General features: G+C 51.3%; 2 protein-coding genes across 2 annotated transcripts in view; one reads left to right on the forward strand and one right to left on the reverse strand.

The window, feature by feature from the left end:
• Window positions 1-18,254: 18,254 nt before the first annotated feature.
• On the reverse strand, window positions 18,255-21,472 carry LOC128898018 (potassium/sodium hyperpolarization-activated cyclic nucleotide-gated channel 2-like). The gene is made up of 2 exons (XM_054168971.1): window positions 20,940-21,472; window positions 18,255-18,566 (listed from the first exon to the last, which is right to left on the reverse strand). The coding sequence occupies exon 1, from the start codon at window positions 21,417-21,419 to the stop codon at window positions 20,964-20,966; it is 456 nt and encodes a 151-aa protein (XP_054024946.1). The 5' UTR covers window positions 21,420-21,472; the 3' UTR covers window positions 18,255-18,566; window positions 20,940-20,963.
• A 163-nt stretch (window positions 21,473-21,635) lies between these two features.
• ABHD17C (abhydrolase domain containing 17C, depalmitoylase) overlaps window positions 21,636-27,609 on the forward strand; it is a 28,715-nt gene continuing 22,741 nt past the window's right edge. The window contains exon 1 of the mRNA XM_009903902.2: window positions 21,636-22,384. Within this exon, the coding sequence (XP_009902204.1) occupies window positions 21,846-22,384 (539 nt within the window). The 5' untranslated portion in view covers window positions 21,636-21,845. The remainder of the gene's footprint in view (window positions 22,385-27,609) is intronic.

Consider the following 27,609-nt stretch of genomic DNA (forward strand, 5'->3'; position numbering starts at 1 on the left):
AGCAGCAGGATGCTCTCTGCTCCCCTGCAGCACAGCAGCAGGATGCTCTCTGCTCCCCTGCAGCACAGCAGCAGGATGCTCTCTGCTCCCCTGCAGCACAGCAGCAGGATGCTCTCTGCTCCCCTGCAGCACAGCAGCAGGATGCTCTCTGCTCCCCTGCAGCACAGCAGCAAGATGCTCTCTGCTCCCCTGCAGCACAGCAGCAGGATGCTCTCTGCTCCCCTGCAGCACAGCAGCAGGATGCTCTCTGCTCCCCTGCAGAAAGATGCTCTCTGCTCCCCTGCAGCACAGCAGCAGGATGCTCTCTGCTCCCCTGCAGCACAGCAGCAGGATGCTCTCTGCTCCCCTGCAGCATGCAGCAGCAGGATGCTCTCTGCTCCCCTGAGGCACAGCAGCAGGATGCTCTCTGCTCCCCTGCAGCACAGCAGCAGGATGCTCTCTGCTCCCCTGCAGAAAGATGCTCTCTGCTCCCCTGCAGCACAGCAGCAGGATGCTCTCTGCTCCCCTGCAGCAGGATGCTCTCTGCTCCCCTGCAGCAGGATGCTCTCTGCTCCCCTGCAGCACAGCAGCAGGATGCTCTCTGCTCCCCTGCAGCACAGCAGCAGGATGCTCTCTGCTCCCCTACAGCACTCACAGCCCCAGGTTCCTCCGAGAGGTCCCCCCTTGCGGGGCTGGAGCTCAGTGCACTGCTCCTGTGCTGCTGACTGCATGGTGACAATGTGAGAGAGCAATTTTCACCTTCCATGTCACATGCAGCCAGCTTCTCCCACAGAGTCTCCAGTGTCCACAGAGCTCTTCTGGGGCTGGAGTCTGGAGGACAGCAGTAAGTAATGGGCTGAGCCTTGCAAGAAGGCAGAGCTGAGCATCAGGCTCTGATGGTTGGTCATGTGTTAAGTTTCTTCTGTGGGACTGTGTTGGGAGTCTGTGAGTCCCACTCATGCTGTCATGTTAGGCAGTGCATAACAAAACCAAGAAGGCAGTGTCTGTCCCAGGGAATAAATGAAAGATGGTTCAGAAATTCCAGGTGTATTGATCAGGCAGGAATGCCTGGGTGAGCAGGAAAAAAGTTTGGTGTTGGATGCTAAAGAAAATGACTCTGCTGGCAAGGCTGAGAGCAGCTGCCTCTCACAGGGCAAATCACAGGGAGGGAGGCTCAGGGGAGACCTATTGCTCTCTACAAGTACCTGAAGGGAGGCTGTAGCCAGGTGGGGGTTGGTCTCTTCTGCCAGGCAACCAGCACCAGAACAAGAGGACACAGCCTCAAGCTGTGCCAGGGGAGGTTTAGGCTGGATGTCAGGAAGAAGTTCTTCCCAGAAAGAGAGATTGCCCATTGGAATGTGCTGCCCAGGGAGGTGTTGGAGTCACCATCACTGGAGGTGTTTAGGAAGAGACTGGATGGGGTGCTTGGTGCCATGGTTTAGTTGATTAGATGGTGTTGGGTGATAGGTTGGACTCAATGATCTCAAAGGTCTTTTCCAACCTGGTTTATTCTATTCTATGCTATTCTATTCTGTGCTATGCTATTCTCTTCTATGCTATTCTATTCTATTCTATTCTCTGGGGTTCATGCCTGGACCATCACTTCCATGATTTTCCCCTTCTTCCTTGCCCTCCCCTTCCCCTTTCTGGTCTGGACTTGTCTCCAGGTGGCAACCCCACTGGCTGGGTGAGCAAGGGCCTCTCTGCACATCCTGAGTGTGAGACATGCCCTGTGTGTAGGGGCTTGGAGCTGACTTGGCTGTAGTCTCCCAGCCAGCCCTGGATGGCAGTGGAGTTAATTCAGCTTACCCTGTGGGGCAGGTCTGGGGCTCTGCTGGCTGCTGCAGCAGGAACAGAGGAGCTTTACACAGGTGTGCAGCCTCTGCTGGTGTGGCCCTGCACCGGGTGGGCTGGGGGGGATCCGTGCCATTTGCTTCACCATCCCCAGCCTGCCAGGGCATCTGCTGGCAGCTGCAGGACGTTCTGGTGGGTCTGCCAGACCCAGCTTTCTCACGTGAGGCTGCTCTGCTCTCCGCTGCAGGGAGGCTGGAGGAACAGCACCCAGCTGCCTCGTAAGCCGTGGACTGGCTCTGAATGTGCTGACGAGGGCTGCGGTGCAGGGGCTGTGCAGAGCCCCCGGCTCGGGGCAGGGTTTGAGCAGGTGTTGAGGTCTCCCTGAGGCCAGTTTCCGGCAGGCTGAAAGCAGCCTTTCAGCCTTAGCAGTGATGACATTGGAAGAGAAAACATTCTTCTTTAAACAGTAGTTTCTTCAAAGTAAGAGGTGAAAAGCAAAAAAGGCCTCCTCGAAGCAGCATTTGCTTCCTAGAGCAGAGCCCTGCAAACTAATGAAAGCCAGATGCCTTGGGCTGGCCCAGGGACGGGGAGGGGAAGAAAACCCAACCTCAGCAGCCTCAAAAGCTACAGTTACAGGAACCTGCTCCTGCACCCAGGGTCTCCCAAGCAATAGAAGAGGCCAGGAAGGGCCAGGAAGGGTTTGTGGCACTGAACCATGGTGTGTGCAGGCAGCGGAGGGGACTGCTACTGCTGACACAAAACAAAGCAGCTTCCAGGGGCTGGCCTGCATCCAGGACTTGTCCAGAGCTGAGGGGAGGATGATGAAAGCTGCTTCAGGATGCTGGGGGCTCTGGTGCCCTACACAAAGCCCTGGTGAGCCTGAGAGCCTGGCCTGAAGGCTTGTTGCAAAAGCTGTGTAGGTGTTTAGGATCCTTCCTGACCCTTCCTGTGACAAGCTGCACTACACAAGCACCAAAGACGAGCCCAGTTTGGCCACCTCTTGCCCCCTGCTCTTGTGTGGTGGTGCCAGTGTGTAAGGCAGCCCTGGGCTGCACTCCCATGGCGTTCACCCTGCCCCTCTGTGGCATCGTTGTGCAGCAGAAGAGGTAAGAGCTGTAGGTTGTTGATGGCAATACCTGAGTGTGGCAGAGGTGAGGCTGTGCCCTTTCTGAGGACCCAGGGTCACCATACAGGTGTGTGCCTGGTCAGGAGGTGTCTGAAGCAGGGGATGTGCATGTGCCAAGGCACACACCGTGTCTGGGTGTGCAGGTGCTTGAGCAAAATCTGCAGAGGCTGGCAAACGAGCCAGCCACGAGGATGATGAAGGGAGTAGAACATCTTCCATATGAGGAGAGACTGAGGCAGCTGAGGGCTCTTTAGCTTGCAGAAGAGGAGACTGAGAGGTGACCTCATCAGTGTTTATAAATATGTAAAGGGCGAGTCCTGAGAGGCTGGAGCCAGGCTCTGCTGGGTGGTGCCCAATGGCAGCACAAGGGGCAGTGGTGGAAGTTGAGGCATAGGAAGTTCCATGTGAATATGAGGGGAAAATTTTTCCCTGTGAGGGTGACAGAACACTGGAACAGGCTGCCCAGGAGGGTTGTGGAGTCTCCCTCTGCAGAGATATTCAAAACTCACCTGCCTGTGTTCCTGTGTGAGCTGGTGTAGGAGCTCCTGCTCTGGCAGAGGGCTTGGACTGGATGATCTTTCAAGATCCCTTCCAGCCCCTGAAATTCTGTGATTCTGTGAAACACTTACAAGGGCTACAAAGAAAATTGGTGTGGTGGGCAAGGGAAGGAAGTGCCTCCTGTCCCTGAGCTCCCACAGCCACTCCAGCTCTGTCAAAGACAATGGCAGGAAGCCAAGGGGAAAGAACGGGATGGGGGGGAGCCCAAGCAGGCTGGCCATTCTCTGCTTCACTCTGACAGTACAAACACTCAGGGCTGAAGTCTTTCTGTATGAGTCTTTCATCTGGGCCACGAGGGCTTGGTGCAAGCTGTGCTCTCCAGCCATGCCTTTGGGCTCACTGCAGACCTCAGGCTGCAGATTTCACCAGTCCTGATTTTCCTGGGCGGAGGTGAAGCAGTGATTTCCTCTCAGGAAAGCTCATCTCTTCCTGGGAATGGTTAAATAGTGCTGATCACACAGATACCTTCTGGCAGGAAAAGGAGAGGAACAAACCCAGCCAGTTCCAGGCTTTGCAAGTGGTGCAGACATTGCAGAATGCTCTTCAGTAATGAGGGACTGAGAAGCACTTTGCTGCAACCACTTAGTGCTTGTGCTTGACTGAGTTCTGCCCTGGTGTCCTGGCTCAGCCCAGAGAAGGATGCCAGATCCAGGCAGCCACAAGTCTCTGTGTGCCCTGGATCTGGCTCATGCCCATGCTGCCTGCAGGGGTGGATCAGCACAGGCAGCACTCAGCTGGGGAGAGCCTCTGAATAGTCCTTTGCCTGTCCTGGCCAGCTCCTCACTGCACTGTGCTAGGCTCAGCTGTCAGACTTCGGTGATTGATCCACACCAGCAGCATGCCAGTCCCCCAGTTACAGCTGATTTGTAAATGGCACAGGCCAGGGGACACATGGATGCTGTTAGCACTGTGAGGCCAGCAGAGAGATTCTCATTGTAGCCATTTTTGAGCCAAGATATTAGAGCACAGTTTCCACTTCCTGGCACTTAACTCAGTCCTTCCCTTTCACCACCAAGAAGCACTAGAGACAGACAGGTCTGCAGAGTTTGGGAGCTTCTTAGTCCAGTCTGGAAGCCCCAGAAAATCACTGTGACAAAGCACTTTTCCTGGCATTTTGACACAAAGCAAATGAAAAGGCTTCAGGAATCTTCCTCAAATAGTTAAGTTTATGTCCTTTCTCTTTCTTACCCCCCCTAAATGTAGCACAAGGCTGCTATCAGCCCAGCCAAGCACGCACCAATGCCTTTGAAATTCAAAAGCAGGCTTGGTTGGTGATGGCAGCAATGGATACAGATGGGTATCTGACAAAGCTTCTCTGTAGATCTGATGGAGCTGGAGGCTTTCCTCCAGCTTTGCTGCTGTTCTTTCAGCTACTGCCTCAGTAGCATCCTCCAGGGCTGGCCATGGGTATGTCAGACTCGGCCTAGGTTGGGCAGCTTGCACAGATCCAGGGATCCCTGTGGCCCTCACCAAGTGGGAAGAGCCAAGGTGCTCGGCTGCAGGTCTGCTGCTGAGGCAGGCCCTGTTTGTTCCTGGTGATGGGCTCAGCTGCAAAGCCTCTGCAGCCAGGACTGTTTTCAATCTGCTGGCTGTGCCCAGAATAACAGGAGCAGGATGTCAGCAGGAGCCTCCTCCAGAGCTGCCGCAGCACAAATACTCATCAGTCCTAGCAGATAATGTTTCCTGTCTGCAGCTTCTGAGAGCCTTGTGGGCCAAGGGAGCAGAACTCTTCCTCTCTGTGTTGCTGGCTGTGGTCTCCAGCTCAGGCAGGTACAACAAGGCAGTGCTTATTGGTTGCTCTTTCAGCTCTGGAGGCTCTCACAAGTGCCACTGGTGGCTCCTGGGATGCCCACAAAGCTCACCAGAGTTATTGTCCATCCCACACCTGGGGAAGGCAGTGCTGTCTTTGGCCCTGCCTTGAGGAAGCTGGGCAGGGACAGGGTAAGGGCCAGGCCTGGGTAATGTGGCCAGGAAGAGCAGGACGAGGGAGCCAGGAGGAAAGAAATGAAGTCAGCCTTGTGCTCCACACCAGCAGCACACTCACACCTTGCTATGGCCTCACCACCCCCTGACCCCCAGTTACAGCTGCTGGGGGAGCTGCCAAACCTGGTGAGGATCTGACCCATTCCCAGAGCTCCCTTTGAGGCACTTGGCAGCCCTGTGCCCAGGGAGCAGCGAGCAGCGCAAGACCCTCCCTGCCCGGCCAGCCACAGTGCCAGGGCATGGGGGGGTGCAGGCACTGGGCAGATCCCTCTGGGCTTGTGTGGTGCCTGATGGATGGCCAAGGCTGAGCAGGTTGGGGGGCTCATGGCCACAGAAAATGCCTGCATGGTTTATCCTGGGCTGTAAAGGCTGCATCCACTGAGTACAGCCAGGAAGCAGTTGCTTAGGACAGCCTGCTGCTGGGACAGCCAAATGGTGGCCTCAGGGCAAAGAGGGGAGAAGATCCTGTTCCTCACAGGTCTGTTGCCTCTGTCCAGACCTCCTGCAGGACCGGGATGGAGGTCAGAGCCAGGCTCTGAGGGCTCTTTAGCTTAGAGGAGACTGAGAGGTGGCCTCATCATACGTAAAGGGTGAGTCCCGAGAGGCTGGAGCCAGGCTCTGCTGGGTGGTACCCAATGACAGGACACAAGGGGCAATGGGTGGAAGTTGAGGCACAGGAAGTTTCCTGTAAATATGAGGAAAACTCTTTTCCCTGTGAGGGTGACAGAGCAGTGGAACAGGCTGCCCAGGGGGGTTGTGCAGCCTCCCGCTCTGGAGATACTCAACGTTCGCCTGGGTGCGTTCCTGTGTAATGCGGTGTAGGTGCTCCTGCTCTGGCAGGGGGCTTGGACTGGATGATCTTCTGAGGTCCCTTCCAGCCCCTGAAATTCTGTGGTTCTGTGCTGACTGTGACTGGTCCCAGGGGCTGTGGCCAAGGAAAGAGCAGGCGAGCTCAGAGAGGCAGCTCCGCGGGAGGGAGCTGCTGTCACCAGGAGCCCAGGGGAAGGAGCTGGGGCTTGGCCTTCTCACAAATCTCAGCACTGCTTTGTTTGAGGAGGTGGCAACTGGAAGGAGAGGCAGCAGAGCAGACACAGCTGTGGGGTAGGAGGCCAGAGGAGGAAGAGGCAAGCCTAGGGAGGACCACTGCTAGAAGGCTGTGTCAGCCAAGCCAGCTGCACACCTCATGGCCGTGTTCTGTGGGGGGGTTTGGATTGATTTTTATACTAACAGCCAGTTGAGCTGATCTGTTTATTTGTGTGATTCTTCTCTAGTACTGAGTCATTTCCAGGAGGGGGGAGGTAGAAAACAGCATTTTTCTCAAAGCTTTGCAACAGGGCTTAGGGTTTGGATGGAGGATTCTTTGTTTGTTCCTTTCCTTTTGTTCCATCAAACAGCTACGTTTCAAACCGTGAAAACAAAATGCCAGAGCTGGTTTTTCCTCGCAGAAATGAGTGTCCAAAGTGGGCAGCCCAAAGCAGTGTCCAGGGTGAAGGCTGAGATCAAGCCCCCCAAAGCTGAAGTGTTAGTAAATGCTGTTTGCCCTGGGGAGGCCTGGTGTGAAATGGGTGAGACTGGATCTTCTCTTTTGATAGGAGGGTGTCAGTGCAATGTGTTAGTTAGATCTTTGGCTAATACAAGTGGGCATCTGCAGTCAAGCTAATTTGCTAGAGAGAAAAGCCTCATTAACACCCAAGCAGCAAGGCTGAGCAGCAAGGATGCTGCCAGTCTCCGAGCTAAGCACACACACAGCAGCATGCACTCATCTTAAGGGGGCCTACAAGAGAGATGGGAAGAGACTTTTTAGGGTATCAGGAGGACTAGGGGGAATGGAACAAAACTAGAAATGGGTAGATTCAGATTGGATGTTAGGAAGAAGTTCTTCCCCATGAGGGTGGTGAGAGACTGGCACAGGTTGCCCAGGGAGCTGGTGGAAGCCTCATCCCTGGAGGTTTTGAAGGCCAGGCTGGATGTGCCTCTGGGCAACCTGATCTTGTGTGAGGGAGATTGGACATGGCACTTGGTGCCATGGTCTAGTTGTGAGGTCTGTTGGGACAGGTTGGACTTGATGATCCTTGGGGTCTCTTCCAACCTTAGTTATACTGTGATACTGTGATACTGTGTCCCTGCCCATGGCAGGGGGGTTGGAACTGGATGATCCCTGAGGTCCCTTCCAACCCTAACAACTCTATGATTCTATGCACTGACATCTCAGGGAGGCACTCACTGGCTGTTTGAAAGCAAACAGCAGTTCAACAGCAGTTGAAGAAGTCATACAACCACTGAAGCTCCCAAGCATCAACTTCACTCTGTCCCATTTTGCCTGTGGCCTGGGGACAGGAGAGCCACCAGCCATGGGGGAATGAACAGCAAAATCTTCCATTGGCCCCAGTTGGTCCTGGACTCATCTCATGGCATTTTTTGTTTGCCACACACGTCCTGTAGTGCCCAGGATGTTTTACACACAGCTTCTCAGGCAGAAAACACACACTGATGCAGTTACTGATTCTGTGTCAGGCAGCTGCCATGAGAGGCACTGTTGCTCCTGGTGAGCATTGGTGCAAGTAAGCTGGAGGTCAAAGAGAATCAGTGCAGTTCCCTGAGATCCTGAGAGGCTCATCTCACTGCAGTACTTCACCAGGTACCTTCCCATAAAGGCAGCAGTGGGAGAAAGGAAAACCTTTAAAGGTGTGCTCAGCAAATATGGCAGGAAACCACAAGGTATGTTGGGGCCATGCACAAAGCAGACATGGTTCTGCCTCTACCCTCAGTTTCTCATGTCTGTCTTTCAAGGTGCTGATGCTAGGACCCTTAGCACCACATGATTCAGAGCAGCACCTGGAAGTAAGTGCAGGCCTGAAGCACTACCCCTTGGAAGTCAACAGGCACTTACTTGGTCAACATCAGGCACTTGTAAAACAGAGCCTGGCTGGTGATAAAACAGAGCCTGGCTTGGTCTCTTATTCACAACAGCTTGCATTAACCCATTCTCAGCTAAGCTGGCAAGAGGCAGTGATTTAACCTTTTCAAACAGAAGGAAGCAAGAGGACCCTGGTGACTCATTTCCTCCAGGTGACATCACTTGGGTCATCTTCCTGACTCTTGTTTGTTTTGCTGATTAGTCTTTAGGTAGATGCTCATATAGCAGCTATTATTTTCCACTGTGAGCTGTGGTTTTCTGCCCAGCAGCAAGTCCAATTTCCAGGGAACTTGGGAGGCCAGCTCCTTCCTAACTACGCACGAGCCGAACCCTGCTTCCTGCGGCTTTGGAGCCTCTGATGTTAGCGGTTGAGTAACAGCTGGACACAGCGGTGTCTTCTCTAAGGAAATGTGCCAACAGTTGTTGTTTAGAACTGAACAAAACTTACTCTTTTGACTTTTTTTTTTAATTAAAAGGCCCTGTTTGGAATGATTTGGAGCTGCAATAACTCCTTTCCAGTCACAGCTTACCCTTTGCAACACCAGGACGTGTTGCTCCCCTTAAGCAAGTGGTAGCATTGGTTTTAGTCACTTTGCTTCCTGCTGGTGTTGCACAGAAACGCTAGCTCCTTGCACTCAGATAAGTCATTCACTGTGCATTTTTACAGAGATGTTTCCTACTGCCATCTGTGTGTGAAGACAATCTCTCTCTCTTTGCACTAAGCTGGGGTAATCTCTTTATTGGCTGCAGGAGCTGCAGCAGAAACAAGGAAAGCAGCCTCTAGAAGCCCGGGTGGCTCTGCCAGCACTAGCCAAGCTGGGGTGTGCTCAGGGTCTCCATGCCTCTGGCTTACAGTCAGAAAAAAATGACTGTCACCAAGCGTTCATTCTGGTTGTACAAAACCTTTCCCCTAGAAACTCCCAGTTGCTTGAAAGGCAATTACTGGGAGCAATGGCAAGATCTAGCCTAGGGCCTTCTGCGTTTGCCCCCTGCTAATGACCTGCTGGGATTCTGTCATCCCCCAAACATCAGCATAGCAGGAGCCATTCTGATGTCTGTCACTGCTTCCTTACTTATATTAACAGTTTATTTCATGGCTGACTTCCCTTCTTGCCAAGCTGATTTCTCCATGTCAGGCTGTACTAATGAATAGAGAACAGACTCTCAGCTCTCTCTTCCAGGGAACAAAAAAAGGCAGAAGCTGGGAGAAATCAGTGGAGTTGCTCTGCCTTGACCCTGGCTGAGGAGGCTCCTTGTCTGCCTTCAGGTAAATGCCCTGGGGCTTTGCTTTCAGGCGGGCAAGCGCTGCTGCCTTCTTTCTCCTGGAAGCAATTAACATTTCAATCCCCCTTGTGTTCCAGCGGCGCAGTCCCTGCCACAGTGCTGAAGCGGTAGGACACGACCGGCACTGCCCCATGCCTCCACACTGCGAGGCTGAGCCCTGCGGCGGGGACAGGCTGGAGCTCCTCAGTTAGTGAGATGCTGGGCGAGGAAACACCTGGGAGCCGGTGACAACCTCTGGCATGCCTGTGTAAATGAAGGCTGTGCTGTGCTCTCCGCTGTTTGATGGCAATGTAGCAGTTTGTATCTGTCAGTGGAGGGGGTTAATCAGAAAGCAATCAGCGTTTGCAGAGGCAGGCTTTCAGTCCTAGGCTGAAGTCAGACTGAACATCTGCCAGCCCAGCCAATTGTTCTAGCATCTTCCTGCTGAGCTATCCACTGCTGGGAAGAGGAAGGGGGTGTTCAGCCACCATCTAACCCCAAGGGTCAGGTTTCCTTGTTGGTGTAAATTGGGAGCCTCCTTTCAGTCCAGCAGAGTCAGAAACGAAATCCCCATCAGAATGGGCTCTGCTTTTGCCCAGCCAGAGCCCAGAGGGGAACTGGGTCACACTAACAGTGCACATGAAGGGAAGGAGGCTCAAGGGGAACCTTGTTATTGCATTTCACCTTCCTCTTGCCACTTGAATTCTAGTCCTTGAACACTTCATCTCCAGCTGTGCTCAGCTTCTTTATCACTGACACCCCTTTCCCATCCTGTTTGTTCCTTTGGCCAGAGCTTTCACTGTGGTTCATTGACCTGGATTCACTGATTGCTGTGAAGGCCAAGCCTCCCAAGCTGCAGAAGTGGGTCACCGTGCATGGCCTACACCACGGCTTCAGAAGGAGATTGCCTTGAATCCCTCTCTGCTGAGAGCCTTTCTGCTGACATGTGAAGCTGCCTTTTCACCTCTGTGTCACCAGACTATGACTGGCTTCTGCAGGAGGAATGCCTGGGAAGTGGTGTGAGGAAAAGGAGGGCCTGGTGACTCAACATCTGTGTGAAGCATGGGTATGTTGTTTCAGATAAATTGAACTTGGGACTTGCTCTGCTCGAGAAGCTTCAGGCAGAAAACAAACCCAGCAGATTATAATTCCCCAGTGAGGGGCTACTGCCAAATGGATCCACTGCATCAAGTGCTTACAAGAAACAAATTTATCCAAGAGGGAAAAATAATCCTGCTGCTCAAAATCACTGCAAACAAAGCTGCAAACGTTGCCATCGCTGTGGAAATTTGAACTGTGACAGGATGTAATTTCCACCCCTCAAAAAAAAACCTGCCTTTGGGCCCAAAGTGGGGAGCAGAAATCTGTTAAAAAAAGAAAATAAACAACAAAAACAACCAACAGAGCCCAGAGGCCACAGGAGCTACCCTTTAAACATGTTTTTTCTCTTTAGACCAGGCTGGAAAGGTGCTTTGAGTTGTATTTATTAAGCTCAGTGATTAGCTCTAAAAAGACACAGGCCAGACAAACAGGAAAGTAACTTAGTGTATGTGGACAGCTGTATTCATCTCAGTGGAGGTCCAGGACTGCTTCAAGTTAAGCACCAGATTCAGTGCTTGATCAGTGCAGAGCCAAAACTCATCCCATTTCTGTAAGGGAGAAGGGAAAATCAATCCCATCGCTGCGGTACAACTGAAGAAGTGCATTGTACTTGGAGCAGTTTCCCTCCTGAAATATAGAGCACCAGAGCAGCTTGTGCAAACAGACACCTCCCAGCCTGAATCACAGAGATGCTTGGAAATGAACAATAAAATTCTGGTAGTGACATGTGCTGTGAAACAAAAGGGCCCCACTTGGCCCTGCTGCTCCCATAGTCCACTGTGATGCTGCTCCCCAGGGCACAGCTGCAAGTATTTTCCTTAGTGCAGTGTGAATGACTCAGCCCAAGGGGCTTTTTCCTCTCTTGCCCCCCAAGGGACCAATATGCAGGAAGAGGAAAATGCTGTGTTTCACATGGGAAGAGTTCCAGGATCTCCCTGAACTTGCCAGACTTTCCTCCTCTGCTTTGTAACTCTGCAACAGAATGCAATCATGGAATACTCTTACTGCAAGCTGCTAGTGGCCATAAGTGGACTGAAAAGGGATGGCTAAGTGGGCCAGCAGATGGACAGAGCTAGGTATCACTCCTGGCCCACCTATTCCACAAAGCCTTCACTCTGAAGGGAATTCCAGTGTCAATATGAAGCTAGCAGCATGTTTGGATGCAGCTCTGGCATGGGAGCCAAGAGCCTTGCTGATGGGAATCAGGCTGACAGCCTGGGGGAGGGAAAAGGAGAGGGAAAGGGGAATGGGGGGAGGGAAAGGGGAAGGGGGAGGGAAAGGGGAAGGGGGAAGGGGAAGGGAAAGGGAAAGGGGAAAGGAGAAGGGGAAGGGAAGGGGAAAGGGAAAGGCAAAGGGAAAGGGAAAGGGAAAGGGAAAGGGAAAGGGAAAGGGGTGTGTTCTCTTGAGAACCAGTGCAGAAAGACCTGCCAGCCTGGTCACCACTCTGAAGGGTTGTGAGGCATCACCTCCTATGGCATTTGCAGAAGCCAGGCTTTATCTGCTGGCAGAGTCGAGCACCAAACTCTCTTTTACTGCTGAGCAGAGCGAAAGCAGAGAGATTTGGGTTCTGGTGGCCACAGGAGATTAAGGAACATGTGCTTAGCTCTCAGCAAATTGTGACCCTCACAGAATTGTTCCACTCACACCATCATTATACAGACAGTTAATACAGGAGAGCCAAGGCAGGCAAACATATGCTTTGGGGTTTATCTTCTGCATAAGCCTCTAATCTTTGCTCAGGAAATGACCACGTAGTTTATCAGAACCTTGGCGTTCCTGTTTAAAACCTCAAGGCTTCAGCTAAAAGGAACTGGCCAGGTACTGGGCTTTCTTTGTTACAAATGTAGTTGTTACTGCCTCATTAACTATTTAGCATCCTGCCAGATTATTGCAATGAGCTTAGCTTGGCAGAACCCAGAAGCTGTAAACCCTGAAGGAAAATGTCCTTGCTCTCTGTGCCCGCCAGATTTTGGTTAGCAGAGATTTAAAAGCAGTGATAACAGAGCCTTAGTAAGATGAGTTGGGCAAGAAGATACCAAATAACCATTGAGCTGGTTTACATCTGGTTCCTTGCTCATTCATTTTGCCTTATCTAATTGCATACTTAACATTAATCTGCTGTCACAGTAACTGGGATTATTTTGTTTCTGGGTTTAGCCTCCCCCTCGCTGTCACCGAGTTTCACTGCTTCACCAGTAAATAAGGAGTCTCTTCAGCTGCGTACCCGGTCTCCTGCTGACAAGGTGAGGTTTTAAGTTATGGCAACAGTTGCAGGGGGTTGGGGAGGAAAAAAGCCAGAATGTGTCTTTTCTGCTGCCTACAGTGACTGTCCTCCTAGAGAGGAGCATCTCTGCCCATCTGCCTGTACCCTAAGCAGTTGCTCTTCCACTGGTCCCACATGCTCCATCCATCAGCCAGTGCTGCACACAGAGGGTACTCAGATTGACCACAGCACTCTGGCAGCCTCACCTCTGTCCTCCAGACTCATTTTGCCAGGGAATCTGTTCACTCAGTTCTCCCTCCACCCCCACCCTCCCAATAGGCTGCCAGGAGATAAATTCCATATCACAAAAGCAAAGAGCAGGCTTGGGACACACAGCGGTTCTTGATGTCTTGCTGTGGTTGCCACAGGAGGCAAAAAGAACATCACCAGCAACTAGTGACAGGTATAGTGACCCCCCAGCAGCACCACCACCAGAGAAGGAATTTGTTCCACAGTTCAGTTCCCTGCAGGGAGATGTGACCAGACCAGGTTTTATGCTGCCTTTCTAGGGAGAACAGGGGAGACAACAGCTGCAAGGGAAGGAAGCAAGGAGCAGGGAACACTTGAAAGTTGGGCTGTCTGGTTTGCAGCCTCAAGTGCATGCCCCAGGTGAAAACGTGTGACCAGCATCTCTGAGTGAGCCCAGGGATGGTCTAAGGCTGCTGTCACTTCTTTGTTCATTTGTTTGACTTGAGGAAATTGAGTTTGAGTGCCATTGAGAAGAGAAAATCGATACACCTCCCATAAACAAAATCCCACCCTTGGCCCTTCTGTGCTTGGACTCTTCAGAGATTCAATTCCAGCTGGTTCTAACAGCTTTATTCTAGCTGGAGAATATGGTTCAGAGCTTGGATGTGAAGACTGCCTTCACTTGACAGGCAGCTGGAAGGGTACAGATGCCTCAGCAAAGCACTGCTCTTTCTGACAGCACACAGAAGCCTAACTTATTTTGCTATTTTAATTACATGGCCAGGGCTCCTGAATGGGAGCCTGAGCTTTATTTCCACCTTGACCTTGAAAATCCCCTGGAGCTTTCTGATCAAACCAAGCATCTCTTTGCTGCTGAGTTCTAGAAAATGAAGAACCAGCAAAAAAAAAAAACCCAAACCAACAAAACCCTTGTTCTAGTCTGGATTTTCTTTTTCCAGGAAGCTGTGTGTTACACCACCAGAACTTCCACCTTATTACAGGAGGACCTGGAAGTTCTCCACTTCAGTGCTGTGACACCCATGGGCTTTGGCAGTTGTATGCAGATGCTCAGGTCAGGATTTCACACGTGCCAGGCTCTCCTCTGAATGGTTGCAGGAATGTGAACCAAATGAACAGTAGCTCTGGGTCTTGCTGGTAGATCATCTTAACAGACAAATTATTTCAGTGGATGGGAAGGATGTCTGCACCTCAGCCACAGTGACTCTGGAGCACTGCAGGCACACAATTGGCTTTTAACTGACAGCTTGATAAGTGCTCTGGGCAGAGTGACACAGAGCTCTGGCTTTGGCCAGATCTTGTGTGGTAGCAATGCCTCAGCTCCAGAGCTGAACAAAGGCTCCAGTTTTAGCCTGCACAGAGAGGTCCTGAAGAGTCTTTTCAGTGCTCCTGTAGCACCCAGGCTGAAGGCATGGATGGCAGTACAGTGTGTGCCAGTTGCCCAAAGGTCACCAGTGCTGCTGGGAGCCCAGCTGGAAGCCAGGGAGCCCAGCTGGAAGCCAGGGCTCCCAGTGAGCACCCTGGGTGTCTGTGCAGAGGAACCATTCTTGCCAGGGGATAGGGTGGGAAATCAGTGGGTAAGGGCATGTGTGCAAAGGGCAGTACAGCTCCATGGATGTGCTCAGTGGGACCTGATTTGTCTTTCACACCAAATATTAGGTGAGTACAAGGTAGAGAGATGAAGTGGGTTTGATGTGGTTCTCTACAATTAGTATTCTTTTTTCTTTCCCCCCCCCGTGGGTTTTCTATTGTTCTCTTTTTTTATTCTCTCTCTCATGCAATCTCTTCACATCCATATCTCACTATTTTTCAGCCTTCTTTTCCCTAAGGCTTTCACTGTGCTTCATCCCAGCTCTCCCCAACACAGCTATGCAGATTTACAACCCCTTTCATTTCCCACGACACTGTTTACATTCACAGAGCAAAAATCAGCCTTTTCTTCCCAGGTTAGGCAGCCTTCCTCCTCAACACTCCTGAATGAGTGCAGACTGCCATTCCCTTGAGGACTAAACTAGATTGGGATTTATTAAACCCTTAGCCCCCCGTTGATCAATGATAAATGGCCTTGGGCAGTGGCAGCAAGGTGAATGCACACTGCTGCTTTGTGAAGGCACAGCAAACAGTGCTACAGAGTGCACTGCCCCAGGCACTCCTCAGCTATCTTGTCCTGTGTCAGCAAGATGCCTTAGGAGCTCTCTATAGAGCTTTCACTGCTCCATTCTCCCTCTGCTCCCACCCTGTGCATTTCAATACAGTAAGGAAAGGATTTCATCCTTAATTGAAATTCCTTTCATCAGCCCAGATATAGCCTGAACAAAGATACTGACATGAAAAAAGCAGTCAGGAACATATCTTTAAAATGTCAATTTGCCAGTGACAGGCATAAAATGCAGTCACTGCAAATCCAGGCTCTAACCCTCACTGTGGATCACATAGCTGCCACCTCCCTCCCCCCCACACTATCCCTTCCTTAGCTTTTGATGCTTGCACATCTTTGTTTTCATTTCCACATTCCTCTCATGCTGTATTCACAGCAAAGCTGAGGAGAGCTGGGTCTTGATTAAACTCCTGCAAACCTCAGAGCAAGCTCTTGTAAACCCTGAATGGTGTCATTTATCTTCTGAAGAAATCCATCATTCAAGCTCTGTGGGTTTGCTCTGTTTTCCCCTTTTTTATTCATTCTGGTAAAGTAATTGATGCACTTTTGTCCATACAGACCTGCAAGTTTAATGCTACGTGGGTTTACATGGCAGGAAATTGCTACAGCTTGCTTGGCTGCAGGAAAAGAAAGAAGAAATCCAAGTTCTTTCCACTGGCATAATGCAGGGAAGGATACACCCAACAGAAAAAACAGAAGTATGGGCCTAAAGGATTTAACTTGCTTACCCTGGGTGACTAATTCAGGTGTCACACCTTAAAGTCTTGACAGTGCAGGGCCTGGCACTCTTGCACTTGTGGAGGCATTCGCCACTCTCCAGCTTCAAGACCATGCTAAGCACAAGGACCCATTTAAGCTATCTGCAAAGGAGGCTGCTGTCTTGTCCTGCTAAGGATGGAGAGGAGCCATGGCCCCAGTGCCTGTGCCTGCTTTGTTGATGGCCGCATCTTGGAAGAGCACAGTGTGCTGCTCTCTGTGGGGGGGACCTGTTAGGTCCTTGGAAGAGCAGCTGCTGATCTCCCTTCCTCCTGGCAGTAGGAGCAGCAAGGCCAGCCTTTGAAGGCTTGCTGTCTGGCTCTCCTTCCTTGCTCCAGCCCTTCCTTCTGCTCTGTGTTCCCTCTGCAGCAGTGGCTTAGCCTTACTCCACCTTTCTTTTTCTTCTCACAAGCACCAGTGGTGCACATCTTCAGTATGTTCTTGATGCCACCAAGCTGTTGCCCACGCATTGTCTCTTTTGGGCACAGCCCTTCCTACCTCATCTGCTTCTCTTGTGTTTGGGAGGGTCCTCTTCCATCCACAGAGCAAACGATTTGTTTCTCTTTTTGGTCCTTCCTTCAAACACCTTTGCCCAGAAACTGCAAAGAACTTGATAAGAACTTGGCTGATGAGAACAGCACCAACGTGCTTCACCCTTGTCCCTCAGTTTGGCAGACTCCAGGCCGATCTCCTGCCTCCTGCTTCACCTGGAGGAGACATTGCCTTTCAGCATTGCTACTACTTTCACATGGTCTAGAACAGGCCTGTGATACACAAACACTAAGCCATGAGCAGACACTAACTTCCATGGGCAGTAAGAACTCATCCTTGCACTCCTCACGTGTCCAGGAAGTAGCAAAAAACGCAATGAGGAACTTCCTGGTCTGCCTCTGGCATCCGTGCCCAGTCCTGCAATCAGACGACGGTCCCACGTGTGCAGGTAGTAGATGTGGACTGTTTACACAGCTGGCAAGCAGCAGCAGGAAGTCAGGCATGGTTCATGTTTAAGATACACAATCTTCACAGTGCTGCTGCCAGGTGTCTTCTCTGGCCTCAGGCTCCCTGTTTTCTTGCCTATTCTTTTGTCTATCTGGCGTTCAGGAAAAGGAAGTGGAGTGCAAAGTGCTCTGCCCTTGTCCAAGCAGGGTGAGACTGAAGGACACAGTGGGAAGAATCAAGACATAACCAGGCACTGTGTGCTCTGTTTGTTGTGTTTATCTCTTTGAAGACTTCCCTTGCTCACCTGAGGCATCCTTCCCTTCATCAACAGTTAATTAAAGGCTGATAGTAAAAGTCTCACAGAAAGCCTCTTTTCCTGTGGGTTGATTCCCATCTCTTAGTGAGTGTGAAATGTTGTTTATTATTAACTGCTTGCATGTGCCCTTGCAGGCCATACATGAACGTTTAGTGAAGGGGCAGGGTACTTGACTCTTAAGTGTTGTGTGAGTCACAAGGTTCAGCAGCAGGGCCCTCACTCACAGATAGAACAAGAGGAGTTCTTTGCTAGCAGAACAAGCTGAAATGCTTGGGTTTCTTCAGCATTTTCATGGTATTTGATCAAGAGAAAACTATGCAGATGCCTGCTGGCTGAAAAATGAAAATGAGAAGAGCAAGCAAAGGAAGTCTGGAGTTGGGGGTAAAGGGGGGACCACTGGGCTGAAGCAGCAGTACTGAGAACACAGAGGAAAGATCCAAAACAACCAGTCTGGAAGCAGCTATTTCAGATGCCGAGCACGAGAAATCCTGGCATGCCCCCTGTCTTGTGGTCTTTCTGTGCCCACCATAGCTGAGCACCTGGACATAACAATGTCACATCCTAGAAACATCCTCATCCCAGGGAAGGTGTGAGGTCTTTATCCATAGGTGGCTGAAGGAAGGAGGGAGCAAGCTATGAGGAACCAGAACTATTTATGGTGGTGGTTGTTTGGAGGGCAGTTAGGTTGTTAGGACAGCTCTGCCGCTTCTCCAGAATGGTAGAACAAACCAAGCTGCAGGCAGTGCCAGGGACAGGGGGCATGTGAGAGGCATGAAGCTGTCTGTGCCCAGCTCTGCACAGCCCAGCAAGCTGCAACACAACCCCTCAGGACTACCATGGATCTTGGAAGGGTAAGGATGTGGCTGCTGCTGAGGCAGCACACAAATGGATGGATAAAAATTCTCGGTTTTCGCTTGTGCATTACAGGCCTCTCTCAGCAGCTTGGGCTGTAGGACACAGGCTGAAGGAGTGCTCAGTTTGAGTCCTGACTGCTTTACTTTCTTGAGCTACAAACTCGTGGTTGCTGTTTTCAGTTTGCCATGATGGCAGCAGTATTCAGGAGCTCCTTTTTCTTATTTGCTGTCCTTGTCCTCCAAAGCGATTTCCATTTCAGTCACTCCCTCCTGCTCCTGTCTTCACTTTGTTCTGCAAGGCTCTGGCAAATGTCACCTTTCTTCAGGAGTCACCCACTGTGCAGGAACTGGTCTGTTGTATGAGAGACTGAGATTAATGTAAACTACAGCATGCATACAGTGAGAACAATGGAGAGACCCTGGTTAGGTTTGCACAGCCTGGTTCACTCGAGGAGCAAATTTCATGACATTTCCCCTTGGATTCAGAGAGGACACTTTAATCTCACCACTATAAACATGACCTCAGGAGTGGGCAGGGTGGAGCATGGGAAATGCTGCCCTTCTAATTGTCTATTCTTTGGAGCAGCAATCTACTGAGGATGTAACAGCTCTGCTGGCTGGCTCCAGGGGAGTCCTACAGCCTTTGAAAGGCTTCTGAGAAATGTTAGTTTCAGGAGGTGCACCATGCCCAGATTTCAGCTCTTATCTCGGTTTCAGTGTGTGTGTCGTGACACAGACATGCAGTGGCAGCACCAGATGGGCTTTTCCCAGCTCTCATCAGCCAGATCACTGCTCAGGGTATACCCTGAGCTTTCTCAGGGCTGCATCAGTTCCTGCAGAGTATCAATAGTGCCTCTTGTCACAGCAGAGGTGGAGCAGTATCAATAGTGCCTCTTGTCACAGCAGAGGTGGAGCAGTATCAATAGTGCCTCTTGCCACAGCAGAGGTGGAGCTTGGGGCCATTTGCAATCCTAAAGGAATTTCGCAGGGTTCCTCATTGTGACAGTTTTAGGCATCACTACCACACTCATTTATCTACTCTGTGGGTTTTTAATCTAGATTTCTCTATCATGTTGTGTGGAGTAGGTCTCCATTTCAACAGACACCCCAGTGCAGGGCATGTCAGCTGCTTCTGCCACCTGAAGGAACCCAGTTTCAGCAGGTGGGATGTGCTTCATTACCCCACCTGACCTCTGGGCCTTGCCCCTCTCCCAGCAGGACATGCCTGGGACACAGGGAATGAACTGGGTTTGCTTTGTCCTCCAGAGGAACCACTCCAGCATGCCAGAGGCCATGCTTTCAACCTGCTTAGATAGATACAGCTCTCATTTTCTCCCTTCAGTCAGCACAAACATGGTAACTGCTGGCTGGATTTAGGGCTCCTGAAACTGCCACTGTGAACAAAATAAAGGACTGATGTGGATGGGGGCTGGTCTTACTTTGGACATTCCAAGAGTGTCACACATGACTAAACTAACCTTAGAGCTGGCAAATGCTAGTACAGGAAGGGAATTTTCACATCTATGTTCTCCTTGAGTTGTGGCAGTTTTGTTGCTTATGGGCAGGAAGCTGGGCGACGGACACACTAGGAGAGCACCAGGAAGAGGTGGACAGCCGTGCCGTGCCCCTAGCCAGGGCGCTGGTCGGATGTTCGTGGTGTGGTAAGCAGAGCTGCACAGGTGTCATTTTCATAGTCACTTGGGCTACGTTACAAGGCACTTTTCATCAAGCACACAGTGCTGGTTAATTAATCTCAGGGTTCAGTTGTACCCTAGGTTGGTTACAGAACGTTAACACATACACATGCCCGGTTGTCTCTTGCTCAGACTTTTGCCTTCTGCCCTCCAGGTCACCGAATGCAGCACCACAACCGCTGACTGCTGGGTTCTGCCACGTGCCCTGAATGATTTGCTGATTTATTCGTTATCTGGGATATGGGTAATTAGCTGGATTTTCCAAGGAAATGAGGCTTCCATAGTTGCACCCTTTTCTTTACATTTTCTGTGGCATCTCCTGCAATCGCTAAGCAATTTCAGCTCAGTCTAACAGGTACAGAGGGCTGAACAGCGCTCAGGCCTGGGATGCACAGGACACTGGCACCAGGTGAGCGCAGGTCTGCGTGCCACCAGCAGCGGAACTGCTGCTCGCATTGCGGCAGGACTACATCGGCAATTCTCCAGGACAGCGACTCAAGGCCATCGGGTACCCCTCCTGCCATCGCTCTAGGCTCAGGCTTCCAGAGCCGCCCGGGCGGGACGCGCCGGGCCCGCCACGCGGTAGCGGGGGACTAGCGCGGACCCAGCAGCCAACAGCCCTTCCTTCCCTCGGGCTGACCCGAGCGCTCCGGAGCGGGAAGCCTCGGGAACAGCACCAGAGCATCCCGAGGGCTGCGGCAGGTCACCGGGGTCGCCCCGAGCAAGGCACAGCGGCCGCAGCAGCCAGCGCCGAGGCCCCAGCACTGCGAGCGGCGCAAAATGGCCCCCGACCCCCCGCCGGCCCCTCCGCTGCTGCCCCGGGCTCCGCCGCGCGTGCGCCAGAGTGGGGCGGACGGCAGGGGAGGGGGAGGGGGCGCGAACGCTCCCGCTGCACGTGACGGCGGCGGCTCCCTTAAAGGGCCAGGAGTCTGCTCCCGCGCGGCTGGCGGCAGCCCGGCCGGGCCTGCGGCTCCCTCTCCCTCTCCCCGCCCCGCCGTTCCCCCTGCTCCGCCCCGCCCCGCCCCGCGCACCTGCTCGGCGCCCCGGCGCCACGCCTAGGGGGCGGCCGCGAGCCGCGCCGGGCGCCGTGGGCAGTGCCGGGCACCCGCCTCGTCCCCGCTGGCACCTGCGGCGGGCGGCCCCGCTCCGCGCCCGTAACCCGGAAGCGGTGCGGCTGCGAAGAGGGGAGAGCGCCGGGACATGGCCGCTGCCTGCTCCTGCCTGTGCGCCGCAGCCGGCATGGCCCTGCCCGCAGCGACGCGCAGCTGAGCCTCGACCTTGCCTTCTCCTTGCTCTTGCTCGACGGACTCTTCTTCTTCTCCTGCCGCCGCTCGGACGCTGCTAGGGCCGGGCTGGGGGTGGTATCGCTTAGGGTGGCCCCTTGCTGCCGTGAGGGGGCCGTGGGGCCGGGCGTCTCGGGGCTGGGGCCGGTAGCGGGGTGGAGCCGGCCAGGCGCCGGGGGCCGCGTGTGGCGCCGGTGGGGGAAGGGCCCTTGCCTGCTGTGGGTGCATGATCCCTGCTGGGGGGCCGGCTCCGGCTGCGCTTAATTCTGCTGAGCCGTAGCATCTGGGACTTCATTTTATAAATGCATCCATGTACGTGCGGTTTATCTTTGAGGGCATCTAGGGTGGTGGTCTAGGGACGTGCGTTTACTGTGGTTGTGGGGATTTCAAGGGCTGGCCGTACTTGATTTGTATTTTGTGGGGCTGGGTGGGTTTTTTGTGGGTTTGTGGTTGTTTTGTAAGCTCGTTGTCAGGCTCTGAAGAGGCGCGCTCCTTTTGCTGAACTGTGGTTCCTCTGAGGTTATCATTGTTTGCATTTTGGGAGGGCAGCTGCTGGCCTTGCAGGAAGGTGCTCAGGTTGTGTTGGAGGAGGGCTCCGGGTCGGTTTGGTCTGACTTCCTTCCAGCGTAGGTTAGTTTTTCTCCGGTGTCTCTGATGCCAGAACAAGGCCCCAGAATGAACGGTTTCTCTCTGGGCGAGCTGTGCTGGCTGTTCTGCTGCCCGCCGTGCCCCAGCCGCATCGCTGCCAAGCTGGCCTTCCTGCCCCCGGAGCCCACCTACACCGTGCTGCAGCCCGAGCAGCAGCAGCAGCAGGAGGCCGGGGCGGCAGCCGGGGCAGGGACCCCGACGGGCTCCGGCACCTGCAGCCTGCACTTGAGCGAGCGGGCGGACTGGCAGTACTCGCAGCGGGAGCTGGACGCCGTGGAGGTGTTCTTCTCCCGCACGGCCCGGGATAACCGGCTGGGCTGCATGTTCGTGCGCTGTGCTCCCACCGGCCGGTACACGCTGCTCTTCTCGCACGGCAATGCTGTGGACCTGGGCCAGATGTGCAGCTTCTATATCGGCCTTGGCTCCCGCATCAACTGCAACGTCTTCTCTTACGACTACTCTGGCTACGGGGTGAGCACCGGCAAGCCCTCTGAGAAAAACCTGTACGCAGACATTGATGCAGCCTGGCAGGCCCTCAGGACAAGGTAAATGGATACTGGGGTATTTCTGTATCTCTGTTTAATCCTAGTAAGTCCCATGTCTGCACAGTTAACCTGCTGAGAGGTGGAAAGGAAGAGTTTGGGGGTGGTTTGTTTTGATAGCTGCACCAGATGTTCCATCAACATCTGCAATGAACTTTGCTGGATGGCTCTGTTTTCTTAAAGGATGCGCCAAACCGTCATCCTTGGGTTTCTAGATTTAGGGGTTTATTCCCCTGTATTACATGTTAGCTATTGCTTCACCATTGAAGGTCTCCATCTTGAGCAGGAGATATTGCACAGGTTGCAGTTGGAGCTTGCTGGAGCCATAAAACCTTTTGTTCAAGACTTGCCTGCCACTGGTTAGACTTGGAAGTAACCCAGGCAAGTCAGAGCTTTGACTGAAGTTGGCTAGTGCTTACCAAGAAACTGCTGGTCTTCTGAGATGCATCTGAGGTTTCATGCAAGCCTGTGCAACACAGACATCTTTCTCTTTTGGCAACTAAACAGCTGTTAGTAAGTTGGGATGACAAAGTGTTGACAGGTGGAAGCGTGGGACAGGTGGAAGCGTGGGGACAGGTGGCCATTCCACCAGGCTGACATGCCAAAGTAGGTGGCATCCAAAGGGATGGAGTAGCAACAAGAAGACTTTCACAAGGTGGCCTGGCTTGTAGGAGCAGCAGTCCTCTGGGTTTCAGGAAATCTTGAGCAGAGCTGCTGCTGCTGCTGACTCCCTGCTACAACTGGTTGCCATTTTTGGGCCTCTCTTCTGTCCACATGAACCTTGAGCTCCTTTTGCTGTTGCATAAATGGTGCTTCAAGTAGGACCTACCCTGGAAGAGGGAGTTTTCAAAAGCTGAAATGGCTGCAGTAGGGCAGGAGGCAAGAATGGTGGTTGATTTCCGTGCTTCGCTCTGGAGTTGTGCAGATGAACTTGGCTTATGTGAAATGAGCATTTAAGGTCTATCTTGGGGATACGTGTCAGCTTCAAAAATAGTGGCAGGAGTTGTTACTAATTTAGATAATTGGCTTTTCAAGGATCTGGGGATTGATCAGCCCTGGAGTCCAAAGGGCTTTTGAGATTGGTCTGCCCAAGTCAGGTTAAAAGCATGGGGGTGAAAGGTACAAGGGGAGCTTCCCCTCTTATAGCATGTGTGCTGGCTGTTTGGGGAGGAAACCAGATTCTGGGTTTGGTTTACAGGATTCTCAAAGCAAATGGGAATTTTGCTTCAGTATAAAATGACTTTGTGCAAAGAACTAATTTTGATATGCTGTATGTAAAATCAATCACAGAATGTCACTATTATGCATGCAAATTAAATCTGGTTGAAGGGAGGGAAAAGTCTACAGCTAAGCCAAGTCTGCTTTGGCCTTCAGATACTGTGTCTTCTGTTTCACTTCAGTTGATTTTGGTTTTTCTTTCTTTAAAACCTTCTGCTTTCATGGCTGTCTTGACAGGCACTTAGTGTAAGGCCTACAAAGGTCCAGAAACCAGGGGTTCCCTTAAGTCTTGAGAAGCCTGATCCAGTGCAGAGTGCCAACACATACCCAGCATGCTTGGAAAGGATTGGTCTCCTAATCTGAGTGTGACTGGAGGAAGTTTATAGTTTTGTATTGATGTCCTTTCTGTAGATTATGCAAGATGTAGCTTCTGCTCTCCTCCTCAAACTCAGAGATTGAAATTTGCCAGCTGTTACTTGGCCATAGGTGTCATCTCAGTGCTGCCTTGAGAGTAATGTGAGAGTGGTTGTGTTACTGTTAGTTAGATTCTCAGCAGCCAGAGGAATTAGTGGAGTATTTTAGGTGCCTAGTAAAGAAATTGGCTACTGCAAAATGTGAGCTTATTAAAAAAAATATGAATCAATCCTATTACAGATGACTGTCTTCCTAACAGGTGGGAACTGCAGCATTCTCTGAGCAGTAGTGTGAACTTTGAGGCTGATCATTTCCTATCCCTTTTTAACAGCCCCAAGTGGCTCACAATTAAGTGAAGTACTCTGCTGTAAAAACACAAATCTGCCTCTTGAGGTAAAATGCCATACTATAGCATTTCTGCTGCAGCACTTCATTGGTAGCTTCCAAAAGTTGGTCTGTGCTTTCATTCCAAGTGCCAGTTCCCAACACTTGGGCTGTAGTCACGTGGCATTGAACTGTAGTGCAAAGGTAAAAATGAAGCCTTAAAACAGGAGAGGTTCACTCTGCCACTGAAAGCATTTAGTCAGCCCTGCTAAGTTCTGTGGGAAGCTGCTGCTCTTCTGAATCCAGCATAAGGCCCACCTGGCAGCAGTGTGTTTTGAAAGTTGCCCTGAGTAAGGCAGGAATTAACCCATCAGCCTCACACTTGGACAAACCAGGTGGCTGCAAGACTCTGCAGCTGAGGGTGACCTGCCTGTGGTTGCAGACGTGGCTGCAAATATTGACTGTATCTGTTTTTTTCCCAAGGTACTGAAATGAGGGTCTTGCTGTCACCATCCAGTTTAGGTATCAAGCTTCACATAACAAATGATTATAAGACTGCCTTGGAAGCAGTGGATGAAACCAAACATGATTCAGGGGTTTAGTCCAGTTTCATTGTCAGCCTGGCTTCGGAGAATCGGTGTCAACTAGTCTCTGGTTTTAGTCCTTGTGAAGAGCAACTTCTTTGCCTTAATTCCAGTGAAAGGATTCTGTGTCCTCATGTATAGAGTCTGCTCTTAAATGATAATGGTACTAATTATTAAGGTTGAATGCTGTCTTTCAGCCAGGGTAAAGACATTGACACAATTTTATTCCCCTGAAGCAAATTTTAGATGCTCTTTCAGCCATCTAACTGTAGCGTTGGGTGCTCTACTTTTCAACATCAAGTATTAATTTGTGTCTTTATTTCCACTTGATTAGCAGATTTCCATCTGGTATTTAAATGTTTCTCAAAAATAATCTTCTGTTTTGCTGCTTCAGATGACATTTTCTGTGAGTGTTTTATTTTAGGCAGGTTGATTGATTTCTGTTGTGTTCCAAAACCAGAATCAGCTTGAAGAGAAGCTGTGTTGGACTCTGTCTTCTCTGATAGTCCATCTGGTTTTAAGTTGCTGGGTTTTATTCAGATGTGGTTAACTCTTATCCTAAGACCTGGTAGACTTAGTATGACATCTGCACAGAATGATTCCATTGTCATCCTCCTCCCTCCTTTCCTGATTTCCACATGGGAAGGTTAAACTTTCTAACACTTTTATGTTAAGACAATGCACAGTACTTAAAAACAGGATACACACCAAGGTCTGAATGCAGCACTTGAGCACAAACCCCTGACTGCTTTGTTGACTGCATGTTATGTATGTAAAAATTAACCTGTGAAATGTTTTAACATTTCAATTGAGGTGAGGGAAGGCACAGCTCCCCCACTCTGCTCCTGCAGTGCAGTATCAGAGAGGGGAGACTATTGGTCTGGCTTTTGGGTATTGAAAGGAGCTGAAGCAAATGGAGTTAGCAAATAGAATCACCCTAGAATGGCTCAGGTTGGAAGAGGCCTCAGAGATCATCTGTCCCATGGGCAGGGACACCTCTCAACTAGACTTAGCTGCTCAAGGCCTCACACAACCTGGCCTTCAACACTCCCAGCCAGGAGGCAGCCACAGCCTCCCTGGGAAGCCTCTTCCAGAGTCTCGCCACCCATTTTATTGCTGGTGCTGATTATCATTCTCCTGTTAATGCTGAAGTTGGTAGAAAAGTATTAGTTTGCATTTGAGTAAAATTAGGCAACACACCTGATTGGATTAGACTGGAGTGGTGACTAATCTGAGGTTGTGTCAGTTGAGTTCATCTCCACTCGGCTTTGCGGAGGTGGTTACTGCTTCCTGGGTGAAGAGCAGCTTCAAGGGGTTCTGCCTTCATTTATCTAAATGCTTGATTCCTACTTTGATTCCCTTTGCAGCAGAGTCTTCTTTCATTAGCACTGTTTCTGGGCATGATCTAAGCCAAGCTGACCTTTCAGTGCTGGGTCAAAGGTTGGACTGGATGATCTGAGAGGTCTCTTCCAACCAGATACATTCTGTGGTTCTTTAGATTGAATGCTTAAAGATACTGGTAAAAAGTTACCAACTGAGCTGCTGACATGGCCAAAGGCAGTGCTGGACAGAGTCATGATGAATAGTCTTGGAGTAAAGGGTTCCTCTTTGTAGATGCTGGGAGGTTTTCCTGTCACTGGACCCCCATAGCCTATTTCCCACTTCTAGGTTTTTTATGATGTTGCTGTGCTGCCTATAGAGGATGATTTAAGGAGGCTGTTCTCCAAAGCTTATCTTCTCCTTCCTGCCCTAGTCAGTACTTCAGGAAGGGCTGTCTGCAGCTTTGCTCAGGAGCAGTGGTACACAAGAGTCTCCTGTTTGTGCAGTGAGCAGAGACTACTGCCGATGAGGAGCGGTGCAGGCACAAATACCAGCAGCTCTTGAAAAGAGGTGCTCTGATGTTCAAAGTGACTCCAAACGTTTGCTGAGCTTGGATGTCTGTTGCAGAGTTTAGTCACTGAAGGAGAAGTACTTCTGATGAATGTTTCCTGATTTCTGTCAGAGCTGCAAGTTCAAAGCCTGTTCTCAAGACAAAAAGTTTGACTCTCAAGAATGTTTTGCAACTGGTGCTAGGTGGGCAGAAAAAGAAGCCACCCAAGAGCCTTTGGCCAGCAGTGCTTGTGATCCTCTGTGTGTGTAGTCCTGACACTCAGCTGTCTGAGCTAGAGGTGTTGGTTTACACAACAAAAGGTATAAGACCTGGTTCTCAGCATTGTCAGAGGTCTCTAGGCAAATAATGTTGAGAGTCCCATGTGCTCTAGTAACTAAGAGTCCCTGCCTGCTTTTCCCCTTCCCACAGAAGTGTGTCCCCTTTGAGACTGAGCTGAGGCTTCTCACACAGTGGCTGTTTGACCTGAGCACGTTGCTGGCAGCACTTAGATTTGTTCAGTGTGCTCTTACCCATGGAGCATGAGCTGGGCCATGGAAACCTTGGTGGGTTTGCTCTAAAGCCAGGGTTGATCTGCAGTCCACTGCCAGCTCAAAGCCAGAAAATAAAAAAATCCTCCAGAATTCAACCTCTATCTTTTATTCTCTGCTGGTTGGGAGCATTTCCAAGTGCCAGGCTAAATTTACAGCAGTTGGTTACTTGTGAGCAGAAGTGAAAACAACAAAGCCATTAGCAGAGCTGTCCAGGGCTGTGGATTCCTGTTGGTATAGGCAGCGGACATTTCAAAGTGTGGAAGGTAG

The sequence above is a fragment of the Dryobates pubescens genome, chromosome 17, assembly GCF_014839835.1.
Source record: "Dryobates pubescens isolate bDryPub1 chromosome 17, bDryPub1.pri, whole genome shotgun sequence".
NCBI classification, from domain to species: domain Eukaryota; kingdom Metazoa; phylum Chordata; class Aves; order Piciformes; family Picidae; genus Dryobates; species Dryobates pubescens.

Excerpts from the sequence above, each read along its gene's own strand:
- LOC128898018 (XM_054168971.1), bottom strand. The coding sequence starts at position 21,419 with ATGCACCCACAGCAGGCAAGGGCCCTTCCCCCACCGGCGCCACACGCG.